Source organism: Cervus canadensis, chromosome 2 (genome assembly GCF_019320065.1).
Source record: "Cervus canadensis isolate Bull #8, Minnesota chromosome 2, ASM1932006v1, whole genome shotgun sequence".
Taxonomy (NCBI): domain Eukaryota; kingdom Metazoa; phylum Chordata; class Mammalia; order Artiodactyla; family Cervidae; genus Cervus; species Cervus canadensis.
In genome coordinates this window covers 47,965,546-47,986,781 of record NC_057387.1, presented here as the reverse complement: position 1 = coordinate 47,986,781, position 21,236 = coordinate 47,965,546, and the positions used below count along the sequence as shown (strand labels likewise).

Genomic DNA, 21,236 nt, shown 5'->3' with positions numbered 1-21,236 from the left:
AGGCAGATTCTTATCCACTGGTGTACCAGGGAAGTCCAGGGTTATGGTATTGACTTTGCTGTCATAAGGTGGATAAGTAGGGATGCATGCATTCTGGACAACATGTGCAAAGGCAGAGAAATACAAAAGAACATCTTTTCTGAAGAATGCTAGGAATTTTGTGTACTTATAAATGGACAGATATAGTAGGATGTAAGGAAAAAGACAGGCTTGGTCCAGATGTAAATGGCTTTGTGTTTTATGCCAAAGGATTTGTATTTTAACCTAGGGAGCATAAATCATCAATTCAGATTTTTAGGTAGAGATGTGATATGAAGACTCTTGGAACTTTTTGAAGAACTAGAATGAATATTGGCATTCTAAAGTTGAAATATCAAAACCTTTGCAAAGACTTTTGAGGGCAGAAATTAATCATAATGGATTAAAAAGCCAGTGTAAGGCAGAGATTGTTTAGCCTTATACAGTTTATAAGAGATATACTTAAAACATAAAGACACAGAATAAGTAACAAGGTCCTGCTGTATAGGACAGGAAGCTATATTGAATATCCTGTGATTAAACCATAATGGAAAAGAATATGAAAAAAGAATATATATGTGTATAACTGAGTCACTTTGCTGCATAGCAGAAATTAAATGCAACATTTTATATTTAAAAAAACACATAAGGACACAGAAAAGATGAATGCAAAGGGATGAAAATAAATATTTTAGGGAGAAAACAAAATAGTTATATTAGTATCACAGAATAGATTTAAGTGCAACAAGCATTACTAGAGTTAAAAAGAACTCTTTTGTATTTATTTATATATATACACATATATATGTATGTATGTATGTATACATATGGAGGAAGAAATGGCAACCCACTCCAGTACTCTTGCCTGGAGAATCCCATGGACGGAGGAGCCTGGTAGGCTGCAGTCCATGGGGTCACAAAGAGTCGGACACGGCTGAGTGACTTCACTTCACTCACTTCATACTTTATCACTGGAGAAGGAAATGGCAACCCACTCTAGTATTCTTTTTTTTTTTTCCCATTTACTTTTATTAGTTGGAGGCTAATTACTTTATAATATTGTAGTGGTTTTTGCCATACATTGACATGAATCAGCCATTGATTTACGTATATTCCCCATCCCAATCCCCCCTCCCAACTCTAGTATTCTTGCCTGGAGAGTCCCATGGACAGGAGCCTGGCTGGCTGTGGTCCATGGGGTCACAGAGAGTTGGACACGACTGAAGTGACTTAAGCACGCACACATACATGTGTATATATATATGTAATGTTTAGATAACACTTTAGCAGGAAGCTATAAAGATTCTAAACTTACATCTAATAATCTTGTCCCAAAGTACATAAAGAAAATAACAAAATTTCAAGTAGAAGTGAACAAATCTGTAATCACACAGGGAACACTTTTACGGATTTACTAGAATTGTTAGATTAAGCAACAAAAAAGTAAGAAGCTGAAGAGTTGAGTGACTATTAATCTAATGGATATACGTATGGAATCCTGTAGCCAACCATTTGAGAATGCACATTCTTTTAGACACTCCTAGAATATTTATACTTTGTTACCTTATTCTGCCAGAAAACATGAATTTTAACAAAGATAAAAATATTTATGTCATACATATCATCCTCTCAGACCATAGTATAATTAAATTATGTATGACAACCCTATGCCCCACCACGGTCCTCCCTCCCTGAAAACCATGTAGTTTGAAAATGTAAAATCAGCCTTCTCACTACTCGTGGATCGTTGAAGAAATTATGATGAAAATTGGAAGACTTAGTACTGATATTAAAAATGTTTCATATTGCAGCTTATGGGCTGTAGCCAAAGATATTCTTAAAAGAAAATTTTTAGTCTCCTGTGCATGTATTAAAATTAGTATATGAATGAACTAAAATATTCAATTTATATAGTCAGGAAAAGGACATAAAGCACATCAAAAGAAAAATAGAAGTATTTAAATAATAAAGGGTGAAATGGATAAATAGAAAACAATGAAACAATAGAGAATCCCCAAAACCCAGATTTTTTTTTCCCTCCACGGTGACCAAGAATAATGGGCATTACATAAGATTAATCCAGGAGAAAATTAATCCACAAAAACCAATATTGGAATTGAAAAGTATCCCCTAAATTACAAATTTAGCTGTGTTTTAAGAAATAAGACCAATACTGTGAACCATTTTAGGATAATACATTTGAAAACTTAAACTAAATAAATGATTTTCCAACAAAATAAAGTTTAATAAAACTAATAAGAATAAATTGAAAACCTTAGTTTTTTAACCATTAAAGGTATTGAATCAATTGTTAGAAATTTCCCCACAAGAAATAAAAGTTTCAAAATGATGATGATGATTCTGTATATATGTGTTAGAATACGGTATTTATCTTTCTCTTTCTGACTCACTTCACTCTGTATAATAGGTTCTAGGTTCATCCACCTCATTAGAACTGACTCAAATGCATTCCTTTTTATGGCTGAGTAATATTCCATTGTGTATATGCACCACAACTTCTTTATCCATTCAGCTGTCAATGGACATCTAGGTTGCTTCCATATTCTAGCTATTGTAAATAGTGCTGCAGTGAACAATGGGATACATGTATCTCTTTCAATTTTGGTTTCCTCAGGGTATATGCCCAGGAGTGGAGTTGCTGGGTCATATGATAGTTTTATTCCTAGTTTTTTAAGGACTCTCCATACCGTCTTCCATAGTGGCTGTATCAATTTACATTCCCACCAACAGTGCAAGAGCATTCCCTTTTCTCCACACCCTCTTCAGCATTTATTGTTTGTAGACTTTTTGATAAGGGCCATTCTGACCGGTATGCAGTGATACGTCATTGTAGTTTTGATTTGCATTTCTCTAATAATGAGCGATGTTGAGCATCTTTTCATGTGTTTGTTAGCCATCTGTATTTCTTCTTTGGAGAAATGTCTGTTGAGGTCTTTTTCCCACTTTTTGATTGGGTTGTTTGTTTTTCTGGTATTGAGTTGTATGAGCTACTGGTATATTTTGAGAGTTAATCCTTTGTCAGTTGTTTGATTTGCTATTATTTTCTCCCATTCTGAAGGGTTTTCTTTTCACCTTGCTTATAGTTTCCTTTGCTGTGCAAAAGCTTTTTTAAGTTTAATCAGGTTGCACTTGTTTACTTTTGTTTTTATTTCTATTACTCTAGGAGGTGGATCATAGAGTATCTTGCTTTATGTCATCGAGTGTTCTGCCTGTGTTTTCCTCTAAGAGTTTTATAGTTTCTGGTCTTACATGTAAGTCTTTAATCCACCTTGAGTTTATCTTTGTGTGTGGTGTTAGAAAGTATTCTAATTTTATTTTACATGTACCTGTCCAGTTCTCCCAGCACCATTTATTGAAGAGGCTGTCTTTGCCCCATTGTACATGCCTGCCTCCTTTGTCAAAACTAAGGTACCCATAGGTGCATGGGTTTATTTCTGGGCTTTCTATCTTGTTCCATTGGTCTATATTTCTGTTTTTGTGCCAGTACCATACTGTCTTGATGACTGTAGCTTTGTAGTATAACCTGGGGTAAGAAAGCTTGATTCCTCCAGCTCCATTCTTCTTTCTCAAGACTACTCTGGCTATTCAGGGTCTTTTGTGTCTCCATATGAATTGTGAAATTTTTTGTTCTAGTTCTGTGAAAAATGCCATTGGTATTTTGATAGGGATCCCATTGAATCTGTAGATTGTGTTTGGTAGTATAGTCATTTTCACAATATTGTTTCTTCCTACCCAGGAACATGGAATATCCCTCCATCTGCTTATGTCATCTTTGATTTCTTTCATTAGTGTCTTATAATTTTCTGTGTACAATTCTTTCGTCTAGAAAAATGGTACTGAAGAATTTATTTACAGGACAACAGTGGAGAAACAGACTTAGAGAATAGACTTACTGACATGAGGAGAGGGGAGGAGAGGGTGAGATATATGGAGAGTAACATGGAAACTCACATTACCATATGTAAAATAGATAGCCAATGGGAATTTGCTGTATGGCTCAAGAAACTCAAACATGGGCTCTGTATCAACCTAGAGGGGTGGGGGTGGGAAGGGAGACAGGAGGGAGTTTCAAAAGGGAGGGGATATATGTATACCTATATCATATAGGCTGATTCATGTTGAGGTTTGACAGAAGATAGCAAAATTCTGTAAAGCAGTTATCCTTCAATAAAAAATTAATTAAAAAATGATGATGATGAGAGGAAACATTTCCATTATGGCTCACAGTAGCTAAAATGAAAAAGACTTACAGATTCAAGTTTTTAATGTTGTAGAGCAACTGAAATTTTAATATATTTCTAGTAGGAGCATAAATTGGTAGAACCACTTTGGAAAACTGTTTACCAATGTCTTCTAAATTTAAATGTTAAGTCACCCTATGATCTAGAATCCATTCCAACAGAAACGAAGTCCCATATCTATCAAAAGATATATGCCAGGGTGCTCAAAGTAGCTGTATTCATAATTACTAAGTGTTCATCAATAGTAGAATCAATAAATATATTCACATTATGAAATATATGCATTAGTGAAAAAGATCAACTATAGCTATTTAACAACAGAGATAAATAACAGATATAATGATAAGCAAAGGAAGCCATATGCAAAAGAATACTGGGTATTTACTTAAGAAATCAAGAATAGGCAAAATTAATGTGATGTTAAAAGTCCAGATAGTGCTTACCTTTTTGGATAAAGAGTATTGACTGAGAGGGTGCACGTGGGAGCTTTTTGGGTGCTGGAAATGTTCTGTATTTGATCTGGATATTAGTTATGTGGGTACATATGTATATACGAAGAATTGATGCTTTTGAGTTGTGAATCAATCCTAAAGAAAATAAACCTGAATATTCACTGAAAGGACTAGCTGAAGCTACAATACTTTGGCCACCTGATCTCAAGAGCCAACTCATTGGAGAAGACCCTGATGCTGGGAAAGATTGAAGGCAAAAGAAGAGGGCGGCAGAAGATAACATGGTTAGTTAGCATCACTGACTCATTGGACATGAATTTGAGCAAACTCTGGGAGATAGTGGAAGACAGAGGAGCCTGGCATGCTATAGTCGATGGGTCCCAAAGAGTTGGAGATGACTTAGTGGCTGAATAAACAATATGTATATATAAATTCATTCACTTAAGATGAGCACTTTACCCAATGGAAAATTAAAATAAAATAGAAACTATACGTTAAATGTAAAAAAATCTACAGAAGAATAGGTACAGTCTTAATGGAAGTTTAAAAATGTGCTCAAGGGACTTCCCTGGTGGTCCAGTGGCTAAGACTCCATGCCCTCAATGCAGGAGGCCAGAGTTTGATCCCTGGTTAGGGAACTAGACTCCACATGCTGCAACCAAGAAGTTGGATGCCACAACTAAAGAAGCTGCATCGAGTCTCTGGGAGTGGAAGGGAGTTGGTAGCGGCAGCTGGGGCAGCGAGGAGGTTGCAGAAACTCTCGGATTCTCGCGGCAGAGTTAGGGATTTAACTGCCACCATGTCGAGCAAAAGAGCAAAGACCAAGACCACCAAGAAGCGCCCCCAGCGCGCGACCTCCAACGTGTTCGCCATGTTTGACCAGTCCCAGATTCAGGAGTTCAAGGAGGCCTTCAACATGATCGACCAGAACAGGGACGGGTTCATCGACAAGGAAGACTTGCATGACATGCTTGCTTCCCTGGGAAAAAATCCAACTGATGAGTATCTGGATGCCATGATGAATGAGGCTCCAGGTCCCATAAATTTTACCATGTTTCTCACGATGTTTGGTGAAAAGTTAAATGGAACAGATCCAGAAGATGTCATCAGAAATGCTTTTGCTTGCTTTGATGAAGAAGCAACTGGCACCATTCAGGAGGATTACCTGAGAGAACTGCTGACCACAGTGGGAGACTGGTTTACAGATGAGGAAGTGGACGAGCTGTACAGAGAAGCACCTATTGACAAAAAGGGGAATTTCAATTACATCGAGTTCACGCGCATCCTTAAGCATGGAGCGAAAGACAAAGACGACTAAAAAGAACTTCAAACTCCAGCCAAACGTTCCTTGTTGCCACTCTGGGTATTTCTGAGACTTTCTCTTAGAGCCTGTTGCATGCCCTTAGCTTTACAGCTTCTGCCTTTCTTGTTGTATTTATTCTCAGCCATTTGGGGCACATGCATCTCTATAATCAGACTGGATGTGGGACTTCTTGTCATTTTAAGAATAGAAAATAGGGTAATTTAACTTAGCAGCTGCTGTCTACCCTCCCCGCCCCCAGTAACTGCAGTCTACAGAGTCAATATCAGAGAAGGTTATTCACTCAATTTTTTCTGAACCATAATTAAACTTTATGATAAAAAAAAAGAGAAGCTGCATCCATAATGAAGACCTGTTGTAGTCAAATAAATAAATAAATATTTTTAATTAAAAAAAATGTGCTCAAGATTTGTTTTAATCAGGTATGGCAAGATACACAGACATGGAAATGTCTGTCATGAAGGAAGTTTTTGTACTCACAAATTACTAGAAATAAGAGACATGACATGCCATGTAGAGGGGATCATACAGGGAAGTTTAAGTATGAAGTTTATTTAGAAGGCAGAGGGAGTAGGAAGAAAAACATGAACAAGAGATTTTACTGTGATTTCTGTGGGAAGAAATGGTTGAGGTTGGGTATTCAACCTTCAGATTGGCCAGTATGAATAATATCAATAGGCTGGCATGTAAGACTGTCGTGAGTTGTCTGATACCTGGTCCTGGGGTGATTAGGACAGGAGGCTTCGCCTGGAGGGTGAGAGCCAGATAGAGGAATGGAGAGTAGGCTCTGGGTTGCTTAGTTTATATATAAAAGGTGCACCCCCATGCATAGTTTACTAATCACTGAGAATTGGCTAGTGCTGGGAGGGCCAGTCTTCATAGGGTCAGTAAGACAACAGATGGCAAAACATCAGACTAAAATGAGAATGCAATGGAGAAAATAATAAAACTTTTTTGAAAGTCTTAAGATCTAACTAATGAGGTATATACCATTTTTCTGTAAGGGAACCTAACATAAAGGTGTCAGTTTCCCCCCAATAATTTATATATTCAGTGCAATACCAACCAGTATCCTAACAAGTTTTGATAAAAGTTAATGAACTGACCCTAAAAATCATGCGGAAGAACCAAAGTTCAAGAACAAATAAGGCACTTTTGAAGCTGTAGGCCAAGGCTGAGAACATGTCTATAGATAAGCAAGACTTCTAAAGTTATACTGATTAAGTCAATGTGATATTTGTATGTGTGTGTTGCTAAGTCACTTCAGTCGTGTCCGACTCTTTGTGAACCTATGGACCATAGCCCTCCAGGCTCCATGGCTATTGTCCATGGGATTCTCCAGGCAAGAATACTAGAGTGGGTTGCCATACCCTCCTCCAGGGGATCTTCCCAATCCAGGAATTGAATCCCTATCTTATCATGTTTCCTGCATTGGCAGTCAAGGTCTTTACCACTAGTGCCACCTGGGAAACTCGATATTGGTATCAGTTCAGTTCAGTTCAGTCGCTCAGTCGTATCTGACTCTTTGCGACCCCATGAATCACAGCACGCCAGGCCTCCCTGTCCATCACCAACTCCTGGAGATTACTCAAACTCATGCCCATCGAGTCGGTGATGCCATCCAGCCATCTCATCCTCTGTCGTCCCCTTCTCCTGCCCCCAATCCCTTCCAGCATCAGGGTCTTTTCCAATGAGTCAACTCTTCGCATGAGGTGGCCAAAGTATTGGAGTTTCAGCTTCAGCATCAGTCCTTCCAATGAACACCCAGGACTGATCTCCTTTAGGATGGACTGGTTGGATCTCCTTGCAGTCCAAGGGACTCTCAAGAGTCTTCTCCAGCACCATAGTTCAAAAGCATCAATTTTTCGGTGCTCAGCTTTCCTCACAGTCCAACTCTCACATCCATATAGGTATAAACAAAAGGTTAGTCATACAGGACAAAGACCCTTAAGCAAAAACACATACAGTGGAATCTTGATATGTAATAAGTGGCATTACAAATCAGAGCAAAGGATGAAAGACTCAATAATTTAGGTACTGGACAAACTGACATCATGTGTTTCATTTGTGATATAGTGAGAAGGGTATAGCACCAGTTATGTGGTGTGCCTCTCAAGAATGAATAGCCTGAAACTAGTTATGAGGAAACATCAGACAAGCTCAGCTTAGTCTTCTGTAAAACAACTGTTTATTCTTGAAAAATGTCAGAGTTATGAAGGACTAAGAAAAACAGAAGGTGTTCCAGGTTAAGACTAGAGAGACATGATAACTTAAAGCAATAAGTGATCCTGGATCAGAAGAAATAAAATTCTATAAAGAAATTATTGGAATAATTAATAACATTTGTATATAGTTGGACCATAAAGAAGGCTGAGCACCAAAGAGTTGATGCTTTCAAATTGTGGTGCTGGAGAAGACTCTTGAGTCCCTTGGACAGTAAGGAGATCAAATCAGTCACTTGTAAAGGAAATCAACCTGAATATTCATTGGAAGGACTGATGCTTAAGCTTAAGCTCCAATACTCTGGCTACATGATGTGAAGAGATAACTCATTAGAAAAGACCCTGATTCTGGGAAAGCAGGAAGAGAAGAGGGCAACAGAATATGAGATGACTGAATGGCATCACTGACTCAAACTCCAGGAGATAAGGAAGGACAGGGAAGCTAGGCATGCTTCATTAAGTGGGGTCACAGAGTGGGACAGACTTAGTGACTGAGTAACAACATTGTATCAATTTTAGATTTCTTAAATTTGATAGTTACTTATGGTTATATATGTGGAGAAGGAAATGGCAACCCACTCCAGTACTCTTGCCTGGAAAATCCCATGGATGGAAGAGCCTGGTAGGCTACAGTCCGTGGGTCGCAAAGAGTCAGACACGACTGAGTGACTTCACCTTCACCTTATGGTTATATGAAACAGTCTTCACATTCTTAGAAGATATATGCTGAAGTATTTAGGACTGAAGTTTATTAATTACTCCAGAATATATAGTTCAGTACAAAAATATCTCTCAAGTGAGAGACATAAAGCAGTGGTAGCAAATTGACAAAAATCCACATTAAGGGGTTACTGGTTTAAAATTTTAAAAACAAAAACTTCAGAAAATGATGCTGAATGAAGTGGTTATTGATTTAAAAGTTAAAATAGATTCCTCATACAATACCTGCATTAAAAAAAAATTCCAGATGTATTAAAGGCCCAATTGTGAAAAGGAGAATTAGTAGAAAAAATATAGGGGAATCTTTTCTATGTTGTGTCACGGTAGGGAAGGATGTTTTAAAATGAGAGCCAGAAAACATAAATATTACAGGAAGAGATTGCTGTTGTCCCGTCACTAAGTTGTGTCTGACCCTGCAACCCTATGGACTGCAGTATGTCAGGCCCCCCTTACCATCTACTGGAGTTTGCCCAAGTTCACGTTCTTTGAATCAGTGATTCTATCCAACCGTCTCATCTTCTGCCACCCTCTTCTTTTGCCTTCTTTCTTCCCCAGCATCAGGGTCTTTTCCAGTGAGTCGGATCTTCGCATCAGGTGGCCAAAGTATTGGAGCTTCAGCTTCAGTCTTTCCAATGAGTGTTCAGGGTTGGTTTTCTTTGGAATTGACTGGTTTGATCTCCTTGCAGTCCAAGCGATTCCTCAGAGTCTTCTCCAGCACCACAGTTCAAAAGCATAAATTCTTCAGTGCTCAGTCTATTTTATTGTCCAACTGTCAGATCCCTGATGACTATCAGAAAGATCATAGCTTTGACTATATGGACCTTTGTCGGCACTGGTGTCTTTGCTTTTTAAATATGGCGTCTAGGTTTGTCGTAATTTTCCTTTCAAGAAGCAAGCAGCTTCTAATTTCATGGCTCCAGTCACCATCTACAGTGATTTTGGAGCCCGAGAAGAGGAAATCTGTCACTGCTTCCACTATTTCCCCTTCTATTTTCCATGAAGTGATTGGGCTAGGTGGCATGATCTTTGTTTTTTTTAAATGTTGAGTCTTAAGCCAGCTTTTTCACTCTTCTCTTTCACCCTCATCAACAGTCTCGTTAGCTCCTCTTTGCTTTCTGCATAAGGGTGGTGTCATCTGCACATCTGAGGTTATTAATAGTCCCGGCAGTCTTGACTCGCGCTGGTAAACTCATCCAGCCCGGCATTTCACATGTTGTACTCTGCATGTGTTTAATAAGCAGGACGACAATATACAGCCTTGTCGTACTCCTTTCCCAGTTTTGAACTGGTCAGTTGTTCCATGAAATGTTCTAAGTGTTGTTTCTTGACTTGCATACAGGTTTCTCAGGAGGAAGGAGGGATGGCATGGGGTAGGGGATATACAGTAATAAAAGACAAAGAATCTGAAGAGGTAAAGGACAGGAAGTTCAAATGGCCAGTAAACATGAAAGTTGTTAACCTTACTGTCATCAAAAATTAAATTAAAATTATAGTAAGTTTATAAAGCTACAGTCACTTCACACTGTTATTTAATTGCTTGGCAAAAGTTTTAAATTTGATAGTAACTATAGTAACTTACTGAACATTTATTGTGTGTAAATGCTTCTAAGTGCTCCTGGTGTGTAACTTACTTATTCCTCATACTGTCATATGAGATTGATAATATGCTGCTTTTATAGATGAGGAAACCGAATTAGAAGCTAAAGTTACCTCATTAGAAAGTGGTAGAGGGAGAATTTGAACCCAAGCAACTGACTCTAGACCTCAGGGAATTGAATACCATGCCAGATGTTGTAGTGTAAAGTGGTTAGTTAGAAAGATTATGGAAACAGGTTACGTTTCAAGTAATCTGTGAGATCTTGGGCAAGTTACTTAACCTCTCATTTTCTGATTTTGGGCACCTACCTTTTTTTCTTTTAATACTAAGAAGATTTTAAAAATCATTTATATTTTTGGTTGTGCTGGATCTTCGTTGCTGCAAGGCAGCTGTCTCTAGTTTTCGGAGAACAGGGTGGGGGATATTCTGGCTGCAGTGTGCAGGCTTCTTGTGGTGCCTTCTCTTGTTTCTATGCACAGGCTCTAGGGGCACAGGCTGAGTAACTGCAGACAGAGGAGCCTGGCAGGCTACAGTCCATAGGGTGCAAAGAGTCGGACACAACTGAAGCGACTTATCACACACGTGGGCCTGCAGTGTGCTTAGGTGTCAGTAAATTCTCATACCTGTTGCCAAGGAGCTATGCACCAGAGATGTTCACTGCAACACTGTGTTAACTGGAGGCAACCTTACTGCTTAGCAACTAAAAAATGGATGAACAAATTATACTATTTTTATACCACACAATAGTATAGGGTAGATTTTTTTTAAAAAATGAACTATAGTCACAGGGGTGAACATAGATAGAGCTTGATGATAATTAATAAAAGTAGTCTGGACATATATATATACATTGTGGTGCCATTCATATGAAGTATAAAAACATGGAAAAAAGCCTAGAAGGGATGGGGTGGCAGGTGGGAGGGAGATTCTGGAGGGAGGACATATGTATACCTATGGCTGATTCAGGTTGATGTATGGCAGAAACCAACACAATATTGTAAAGCAGTTATCCTACAGATAAAAATAAATTTAAAAGAAACATGGAAAAGAAAGTACAATCCTTCATTGAATATAAGATTACACAGATTTTTTAAGGTTACTGTTATTTTAGTAATCATTAACAGTAACTTAAGGTTAAGTTACTGTTATTTTAGTAATCATTAAAAAATATCACCATGAAACCATGGTATGCCATCAGAATTAAAATAACCTACCAATTTAAGAGGTGTTAAAAATGTGAAAACAAAACAAAATAAATGTGAAAACAGTGTGCCTCTTAAAATAGATAAGCTGTGATGTATTGTTTGTGGGTTTTTTGGTTAACCTATGAATATACAAAATGTATAGTAATAAAAAGTTAGACTACTGTTACCTCTGTGGTAGAAGTCAGGGGAATGGAATTTGGAGGGGAATACACAGGAATGTCAACTCTAGTGTCTGTGATATTTTCTTTGCTTAAGATAAAGGCTACCTGAAATAAAAATAGCAAAGAGTTTAAGATTCATAAAAGTTGGGTTGAGAATACATGGGTTTACTTATCCATTCTTTTCTGTGTGGCTGAAAATGTTAAGCCCTTTTTAAAGAAATTGGTGGTAAGGAAGAGTAGTTAAGTATAAAGTGGATAAGTTTGGCTTGAAGTATAAAGTGGATAAGTTTGGCTTGAACGATGACAGAGGAAAGCACATATCTGTGAAGGTTTTTGTTTGAGAAATGCTGCAGGTATCCTTTGCTGTCTGAATTCTAGCTATATCAATGAAGGAATGGAGTATATTCTCTTAGATTTTCAAATAAATCCCTTTTTTTTTAAAATCTGAAACTTTGATCCAAGTAGATAACTCAGGTAATATGCAGTTGCTCTCCAAATTTAAGAATCTCTTATATTCAGGAAGTAAGAGATACTTTATTTTTCTCTCTCTCTTTTAGAAAATACATTTTATCTTTTAAAATATTTTTTTGGCTGTGCCATGCAGCATGTGGGATCTTAGTCCCTCCAACGAGAGATCAAACTCATGCCCTCTGGCTTTGGAAACGCAGAATCTTAACCATTGGACTGTCGGGAAAGTCTTGTGAGATACTTTGACTTGAATTTGTAAGCCCATAGAGAAGAGACTGAAAATAAAAAAATATAAGTTCCTGAAAGGGAAGCACTAAGATCTAGAGTATAGATAAAGGAATTCACTTTGGATAAGAGAAGAGTTGCTAACTTTAAAATAAGAGATAAAAAATAAATAAATAAATAAATAAAAATTTAAAAAAAATAAATAAAATAAGAGATAAAAATAGATTTGAATATAGAAAAATTTTTAGATATGGGTGTGAAATTGACCAAATTCCAGCCCATTAGTCTCAGTTCAGTGTGAGAGATATGAGGAAAGGTCAGAATCAACTGAGAGGTGAGACAACATGGTTAGCAGTGGTTGGCTTTTGTTGTTAAGATTTTGTATCTTATATCAGTAGAAGTTACTGTCATTTGAGATACATTTTTAAAAATTACTTGGCCTTTGCAAAGATCATTGAGGAAAGGTCAGAATCAACTGAGAGGTGAGACAACATGGTTAGCAGTGGTTGGCTTTTGTTGTTAAGATTTTGTATCTTATATCAGTAGAAGTTACTGTCATTTGAGATACATTTTTAAAAATTACTTGGCCTTTGCAAAGATCATAAGGTTTACTGAGTATTTTTAATATGCTAGACCGTGGACTGTTTCTGTAATACCTGAATTTTGAGATCTATCATACAGTCTCAGGCTACTTCCCTAATCTATCTTTTCCAGATAGGAAAAAAAATTGCCAACACATAAGAATGTTTCAAAGTTTATAAGTATTTTATGTTCTGTTTTGCTTTTCATGTAGATATCTTATATTGAGGAAATTATTGTAGTCTAATCTTCATTGTTCATTTTAAGTCTTACACTTTTTTTTTAACACAGAAATCTGCTTCTCTCTAATTATTCCTTATAATTAAATACAGGTTATTTTGGAACTTACGTACACAAGTACAGAGCATTCTTTACTTTTATTAATTATCTGTTTTTTAATTTTAGAGCTGAACGACAAAGGAATGAAGCACTATATAATGCTGAAGAGCTAAGTAAAGCTTTCCAACATTATAAAGAAAAAGTGGCTGAAAAATTGGAAAAGGTAAGAGGCAATTGTGCAAATTCAGTGTTTTGTATCGTCCATGTTCTGAAAATAAAGATAGACATAAAATATCTTTATTTATAGTTAAAGCAAGGGGTAATTTTTATGATCTCATTCATAATAATTGAAATAAAGAATGTATAATGATTAGTTAATATAATATTTACAGTCTTATAATGAGCATTAACTTTCTTATCCAAAGAAGGAAAAGAGTGGAGATAAGAGAACAAACAAAATATAGAGAAAGATGAGATGAGTGAACAGTTTGGAGCTATAGAAGTAAAAGCAGGAAATTTGTTCCCATCACCTCAGTGAAAATGAAGGCAGAGTAGATTATGTAGCCTTTCATTGGTTTCTAGATAGAACACCCTGAGAGGCGCTCCACTTCTGTCTCAGAGGAAGTTTCCTTGAACAGGTTCTACATAGTAATATAGGGTTTAATTACATTCATTGAATATATTCAAGTAATACCACATGACAATAAACCTCTTTGGAGGGAGGTCATGTTGGACATTCAGATAAATTCTTTATATCCTTAACTAATATTTATAAATTCTGTTCAAAAAAAGGTAGAAAGGGAAGAAATATTAACAATTAAAAGAATTAAGATTCCATTAGATACTGAAGTTTTAAGTGTGAATTAATAAGATCACTGTTTTGAAAGCCTTAGAAAAGTTCCCTGTGGGAAAGAAATACTGTAGAAAGGATTTTTTTTTTTGCCATACCACATGGCTTGTGGGATCTCAGTTCCCCAACCAAGGGTTGAACCCAGGCCCCTTGGCAGTGATACCATGGAGTCCTAACCACAGGACTGCCAGGGAATTTTTAATAAGGTGATCTGGAGGGGGAGGTAGAATCCTTAGTATGGGAAATATCCTCCTGGAGAGGGAGGACTTTATAGAAGAAAGAGGAAAATGGAAGAGATTAGTTTTTTGACAGGTCTCCTCAGGATTGTTGATTTCACAACTGCTCAGCATAGCCCTAGAATCTAACAAAGGAACTGGGGCTGATCTGTCCAGTCCTCCACTCTAACTGCTCAAATCTGGCTGTTTGACATTTTATATCTTTTAAGTTTGGGGCTGTGATTTCATTGGGAGTATTCTGTGGCTAAAATATCAAAAATTGCTTCTCTGGAACATTTGCCTTTGGTAACTTAATGTTACTGAAGTTAGTAACATTACCTTTTATTAACAGTGTATCTTGCTTTGTCAAGTTGCTTGCCTTGTCCACATAAGACCAGCACAGTTCTGCTTATAGATAATAGTGCTATTGTCCTCTCTTGAAGCTGTTAACTATTTCTGGATAGGTGTTAAAATTCCCCCTCTCTGTTCTTTGTTGCTAGAAGTTCACTTTCTTCCTTCACTACAAGGCTGGGGACTTAAACCTGTGGAGTACTTACTCCCTTCTGCTGCTTATTTCTTAAATCACTGCATTTGAAATACCTAAAACTTATGACCACATTAATATGTCGACTTAAAACAGATTATTGTTTTAGGTTCAAGCTGAAGAAGAAATATTAGAGAAAAATCTAATTAATTGTGAAAAAGAAAATAAAAGGCTACAGGAAAAGTGTGGTCTGTATAAAAATGAATTTGAAATTCTAAAAGAGAAATTAAGGTACAGTATCCTATTATAGAAAAAGGATTTTTTGTGTGGAAGTAGAGGAAAAACTGAAATATTTAAAAATAGAATATTTTGTATTCTGTAATTATGGCTTTAAATTATGTAGAAAGATTGTTTTCTACTTATAAGGTTAAGGTTATCAATGAATAAAACATGTGTTGATGTTAACATCCTTAAATAGGGTAGTATGATCAACATATTTGCCTTGCATACATATAGAAAAAATTAACATAGACCTAATGTCCTTGTAATGTGACCACATCAGCTAGTTAGTAGAATATATATTCTTCAGATTAGGAGGAATCACCTAGTTTAACCTTCTCATTTCAAGGTGTAAAAAATGTGAAAAAGGGAACTGATGAAATTCAGTTACAGTTCTAAAATTATATTACTCTGTTTGATGTTTATATATATTAAAAAATAATGCTGCATAATAATCTTATTAATAGTTAATTTGATTTTATCTTTTAGAGTTGTGACTAATAGTTCATGATTTTTCCTTATACTTTCTAAAACTTGATGCTGCAAAATATCGTGTTAGGATTTTGGAGTTACTCTCCTGTCGTACACTTCTTAAAAGGGAGCAGAAATGCCTCCAAAATAGTGGAGTTATTCTGTCCAATTACTGTGAAACACTGGGCAAGTTTCATCTTTCTTTGCCTCATTTTCCTTATCTTTAATCAGGGAGTAACAATAGTACCAGCCACATAAAGTTGTGAGTGCCTAACATGCAGAAGATAGGCACTCAGTAAATGTGAGTAGGTTTCAGGACTAAGCTTTAAAATATCTTAAAAGTGAGATTGATTAACATGATTATTGAAAGTGAATGTATAGTTTTCATTTTTATGCTTTTTTCTTCATAGGCAGTTAAAAGAAGAAAATAATAATGGGAAAGAAAAATTAAGGATCATGGCAGTGAAAAATTCAGAAGTCATGGCACAACTAACTGAATCGAGACAAAGTATTCTGAAGCTAGAGAGTGACTTAGAGGACAAAGACGAAATACTTAGAGAAAAATTTTCTCTAATGAATGAAAACCGAGAATTAAAAGTTCGTATTGCAACACAGAATGAGAGACTGGATTTGTGTCAGCAGGAAATAGAAAGTTCGAGGGTAGAACTGAGAAGTTTGGAAAAAATTATGTCCCAGTTGCCTGTAAGTACGTGACAAGGAAAATTTTACCTATGTGCTTTGTAAGAGATCATAATTTTGTTGTTGCTTTATTACCTTCCATTTTTTTCCTTACCTACCTGCTTTCAGTCATCAGTTCTTTTCTATCTCATCCTTTTTTCTTTTCTAAACTTACCTTTCTACTGTTCTACCCTGTCTCAGTCTTTTTTATGCCATGTATAAGAATGCTATCGAATTTCTTAAAACAGTTTTATTAAAGGGACTTTTATATATCATGATATTCACCTATTTTAAGTATACTATTCAATGATTTTTAGTAAATCTACAAGTACGGAAACAATCATCACAATCCAATTTTCATACATTTCTATCCCCCAAAGGCCCCTTGTGCCCATTTGTAATTAGTCCCTGTACTGTGATGCTATGAAAAATTGAAGGCAGGAGGAGAAAGGGGACACAGAGGATGAGATGATTGGATGGCATCACTGACTCAATGGACATAAGTTTGAGCAAACTCCAGGAGATGGTACCCTGTAAAAGGAAATGGCAACCCACTCCAGTGTTCTTGCCTGAAAAATCCCACGGACAGAGGAGCCTGATGGGCACAGTCCACAGGGTTGCACAGACATGGGGTTGGGTACAACTTAGCATCTGAACAACAACAACCCATCCCCACTCCTAGGGGATCCACTCTTCTGCCTCGAGATTTGTCTTTTCTGGACATTTCATATAATTGAATTATACAATATGTGGTCTTTTGCATTCTTAATGTTTTTGAGGATCTTTCATTGTGATGTGTATCAGTATTTCATTTCTTTCTTTTGTTTAATCCTATTCCTTTGTGTGGATCTGCCACATTTATTCATTCACCAATAGGAGGACATTTGGGTTTTTTCCCCTTTTGGACTGTTATAAATGATGCTGTTTTGAATATTTGCTTACAAGTCTTCACCACAAGTTTCTCTTGAGTAGATACCTAAAAGTAGATTTGCTGAGTCATGTGGTAAATTTATGCCAAATTATTTTCCAAAGTGGCTGCACCACTTTAATTCTCATCAGCAATATATGAGGATTTCTGTTTCTCTGCATCTTAGCCAGCATTATTGACTTATTCTTGTTTGTCTTTGATTACAGCCATCTTAATGAGTATTAATTGATATCACATGGTGATTTTAATGTTCATTTCCCTGTTGACTGTTGAACAGCTTTTCATATACCTTTTAGAATTGTTTTTATGGTAGCATGTGGCCACCTTTTCTCTGAGTTATATATATATGACCATATTTATGAATGAGGTTAGGAAGAAAATAAGTATACTTGTATCAGAAATTTGTTATTGATAGGTGTAAAATAAAGGTGAGATCAGGAGAAAAGGTATAGATAAATGTGTCATGGTTGGTTTTACATATGAATGGGTGGTAGATTTTTACCAGTTTTAAACTGTCATGGATTTAGGATGCTGAAAGAGACCTTAGTAATCATTCAATTCAATACCATCATTTTATTGGTGAAGAAATGTACCTAAGGAAGTAAATAATTTATCCTGCTAGTGAGTGGCAGAATTAAAACCAGAACATGGAATTCTTGGTTCCCATCCCCCTGCAATATCTACTTTCCTAGGATGCTGATTATTTGCTTAAATTTTTAATTGTACTGATTACTTGTGAAATTTGGTAATAATAAAATACAGGTAACATTCATTTTAAATTGATGCTTTCATTTAACTTAATATTAAGAATTACCTGATATGTGGTTCTGAAAGTCAAATGGTAATACATGCTTGATCATCCTATGTAACATGGTTTGGAAATGTGAATTTAGAAAAATTTTTCTGTTTCTAAAAAGTGTGATTTGGTTATAGTTTGAAGGTAGTAGTCATTAAGTGCTTACCTTGCCCTTTTAACAGCTAATTTTTAAAATTCTCTATTCAAAACATACAGCATACATACAGAGATCAATGTAGTACATTTGCTAAATCTGGGAAATATTTTGATATCTACTGCAGAATAAAATCTTTTAGGGAGATAGAACCTCATTATATATTTTATTAATCCCGATTCTCTCCTCTACTCAGAGGTAGCCACTGTTCTGAAATTCATATGTATCCTTCTTGTCCATATTTTAAATATTGCCCCATACAGATACATCCAGGAAAAAAAATAGAGTTTAGTGCATTTTTGAAAATATTATATATGCCTCTGTTTTTCATTCCATGTTGTTATGAAATATCTCCATAATGATTTGTATAATACAGATTTAACTATTATAGTTTTCCCATTAGTATTTTATGCTGTATAATAAATTTATACATTTATACATTCTATTATGGCTGTTAGATTATTTCTGTCCACGAAATTTTTCAGACTTGAAGTTCTGCATGAAATTGATTATGTCATAGGTATTATAAGTTTATATATCTTTGTTTTTAAACTTGCAGTTAAAAAGAGAAATATTTGGTTTTAAATCACCTCTTTCTAAGCACCAGATGAGTAGTTTGTCAAATAAGCAAGACAGTTACATTGGCTGCTGCGAAACAAATAAAATGGTGATTTCGGAATTGAGGTATGGTTTTCAGATCCTGAAGTTGTAGCAAATACAATGTTTTTTAAAAATTGGTGATTAAGATCTTTGATTAAATTGAAAAATATGCAGAGAAGTCTAGAGAATGTTTTAACAAATATCTGTATTTCCACATGAGTTTGAGCAAGCTCTGGGAGTTGGTGGTGGACAGGAAAGCCTGTCGTGCTGCAGTCTGTGGGGTTGCAAAGAGTCGGACAGGACTGTTTGACTGAACTGATATTTCCACAGTGAAGAGTTGATTCTTCTTAACATTTTTTGATACTTTTTTTCAAATCTGGTTCTTTAAATAAAAAGTGAAACATTACAGGATGGATAATTCCCTTTAATCTGTAACACTAGTCCCATTCTGCTCCTAAATATCTATTATCTTGAGTTGGGTATCTACTCTTCAATTCATTTGTGCATGTTTACACTCATATGCATAAATATGCTGTTTTTATATTGTTTGTAATTTTGCTTTTTTACTCAGCATCATTTTAAATCCTTCCATGTTGAGGTAGGTAGGTAGAATGATTGATCAATGGATGGATTAGTATTGTTAGTTTAGTTTTAATAGAAGTTCAAGAGTCTATCTTATAACTTCATCACAATTTATCCGTTCCTTTATTTATAGTTACCTTATAGTAAGTCTCCTACATACAGTCAAGTTCCATTCCAAGAGTGTGTTCTTAAGTCCAACAAAGTTAACCTAGGTACCCAACTAATACAATCTGCTATATAATATATATTTTACATATATATATATATAAACTGTAATGGGTTTATAATAGTTTTCACACAAATAATACATAAAAAAACACACACAAAAAATTTTAAATCTTATAGTACAGTAACTTGAAAAGTACAGTAGCATAGTACAATAATTGGCATACAGGGGTTGGTATCAAGTGAACAGGCAAGACAAGTTACTAACTGAAGGAGGGAGAGGTAGGAGATGGTCGAGTTGAAGGATCATCAGCAATAGAAGATGGAGGCCAAGCTGTAGTTTCACTCACGTCTGACATTGATGGCACAGGTTCTTGTTCCTTGCTGGATTCAGTTCTACCTCTTGAAAAAAATGATTCAGTGATGTCTGGGTAGTAGATCTTTTTTTCTCATCATAAATGACACAAACACTGGATTGCATTCTGAACAGCTGCTGCCATCTTCATGTACTGTTCTACATTTGGGTCCTGTGCCTTGAAAACTAACAGTGCCTCCTCAAATAAAATTCCCTTGCCATTTCCTGCACCGTGAATCTCTTTAGTTCTTCAGTTACTTCTTCTTCCTCTTATGTCTCGTTGTCTTTTCTCTGGGCTTCCAATTCCATCAGATCTTCAGTGAAGTTGTCCTCTTGCAGATATAGCTGTAGGTTCTTGCTGAGGGTCATTAGGTTGCTGAAGACCTCTTTGGACTCCTCATTCACCTTCTCAAATCCGCAAAAATTGTGAACACACTATGGGCAAAGTTTCCTCCAACCCCCATTCATAATAACAGCCATTAAGTCACACCAAGCAAAGTCATTGTTTTTTATGGCCTATCCAGTGACTCCCGGTGTTAGTCACTCAGTTGTGTTCATCTCTTTGCAGCCCCATGAACTATAGCCCCCCAGGCTCCTCTGTCCATGGAATTCTCCAAACAAGAATACTGGAGTGGGTGTCCATTCCCTTCTCCAGGGGATCTTCCCAACCCAGGGATCGAACCCAGGTCTCCCATAGTGCAGGCAGATTCTCTACTGTCTGAGCCGCCAGGGAAACCCTTATGACCTATAGTCAATGTTTTTTATGTTACAGTCCTTCCAAAATTGTAGCAAGGTTGTTCCTGATTTGCCACTCACTTTTACTGTTTGATGAAAAAAGTCTGACATAAATAATATTTCTTGAAAGTCTCTATAACTCCCTGGTCCTTAGGTTGGATGAGCAATGAAGTGTTTGGTGGCAGATGCACTACTTTGATGTTAGGATGATAGTTGCCCATGAATGGGGAATGGCCTGGAGCATTGTTGAGCAGCAAGAGTATTGAATGGGACATCCTTCTCCAAGCAAAACCATCCTGGAAAACAGCCTGTATAACCCAGGCTTTAGGGTTAGTCTTCCACACAACAGGAAGAAAACCCTTGGCTATGTTTTTAAGGGCTCTTGGGTTCTCTGAATAATGAACTGAGAGACTTCAGCTTCGTATCGCTAAAAGT

General features: G+C 36.3%; 2 protein-coding genes across 7 annotated transcripts in view; both read left to right on the top strand.

Annotated features, from left to right (window-relative positions):
* Nucleotides 1-21,236, top strand: part of CCDC18 (coiled-coil domain containing 18) — a 126,814-nt gene that overhangs the window by 13,482 nt on the left and 92,096 nt on the right. For all 6 annotated transcript variants that reach the window (XM_043460617.1, XM_043460616.1, XM_043460615.1 and 3 more), the window contains 4 exons: nucleotides 13,636-13,732; nucleotides 15,228-15,349; nucleotides 16,219-16,510; nucleotides 18,924-19,048. In XM_043460617.1, coding sequence (XP_043316552.1) covers nucleotides 13,636-13,732; nucleotides 15,228-15,349; nucleotides 16,219-16,510; nucleotides 18,924-19,048 — 636 coding nt within the window. The remainder of the gene's footprint in view (nucleotides 1-13,635; nucleotides 13,733-15,227; nucleotides 15,350-16,218; nucleotides 16,511-18,923; nucleotides 19,049-21,236) is intronic.
* LOC122436681 (myosin regulatory light polypeptide 9-like) lies at nucleotides 5,367-6,212 on the top strand. The gene has a single exon (XM_043460621.1). It carries the CDS (start codon nucleotides 5,382-5,384, stop codon nucleotides 6,048-6,050), a length of 669 nt encoding a protein of 222 aa, XP_043316556.1. The 5' UTR covers nucleotides 5,367-5,381; the 3' UTR covers nucleotides 6,051-6,212.

What these genes read in the sequence shown, in the direction of transcription:
- LOC122436681 (XM_043460621.1), top strand. Translation starts at nt 5,382, where the DNA reads ATGCTGCAACCAAGAAGTTGGATGCCACAACTAAAGAAGCTGCATCGA.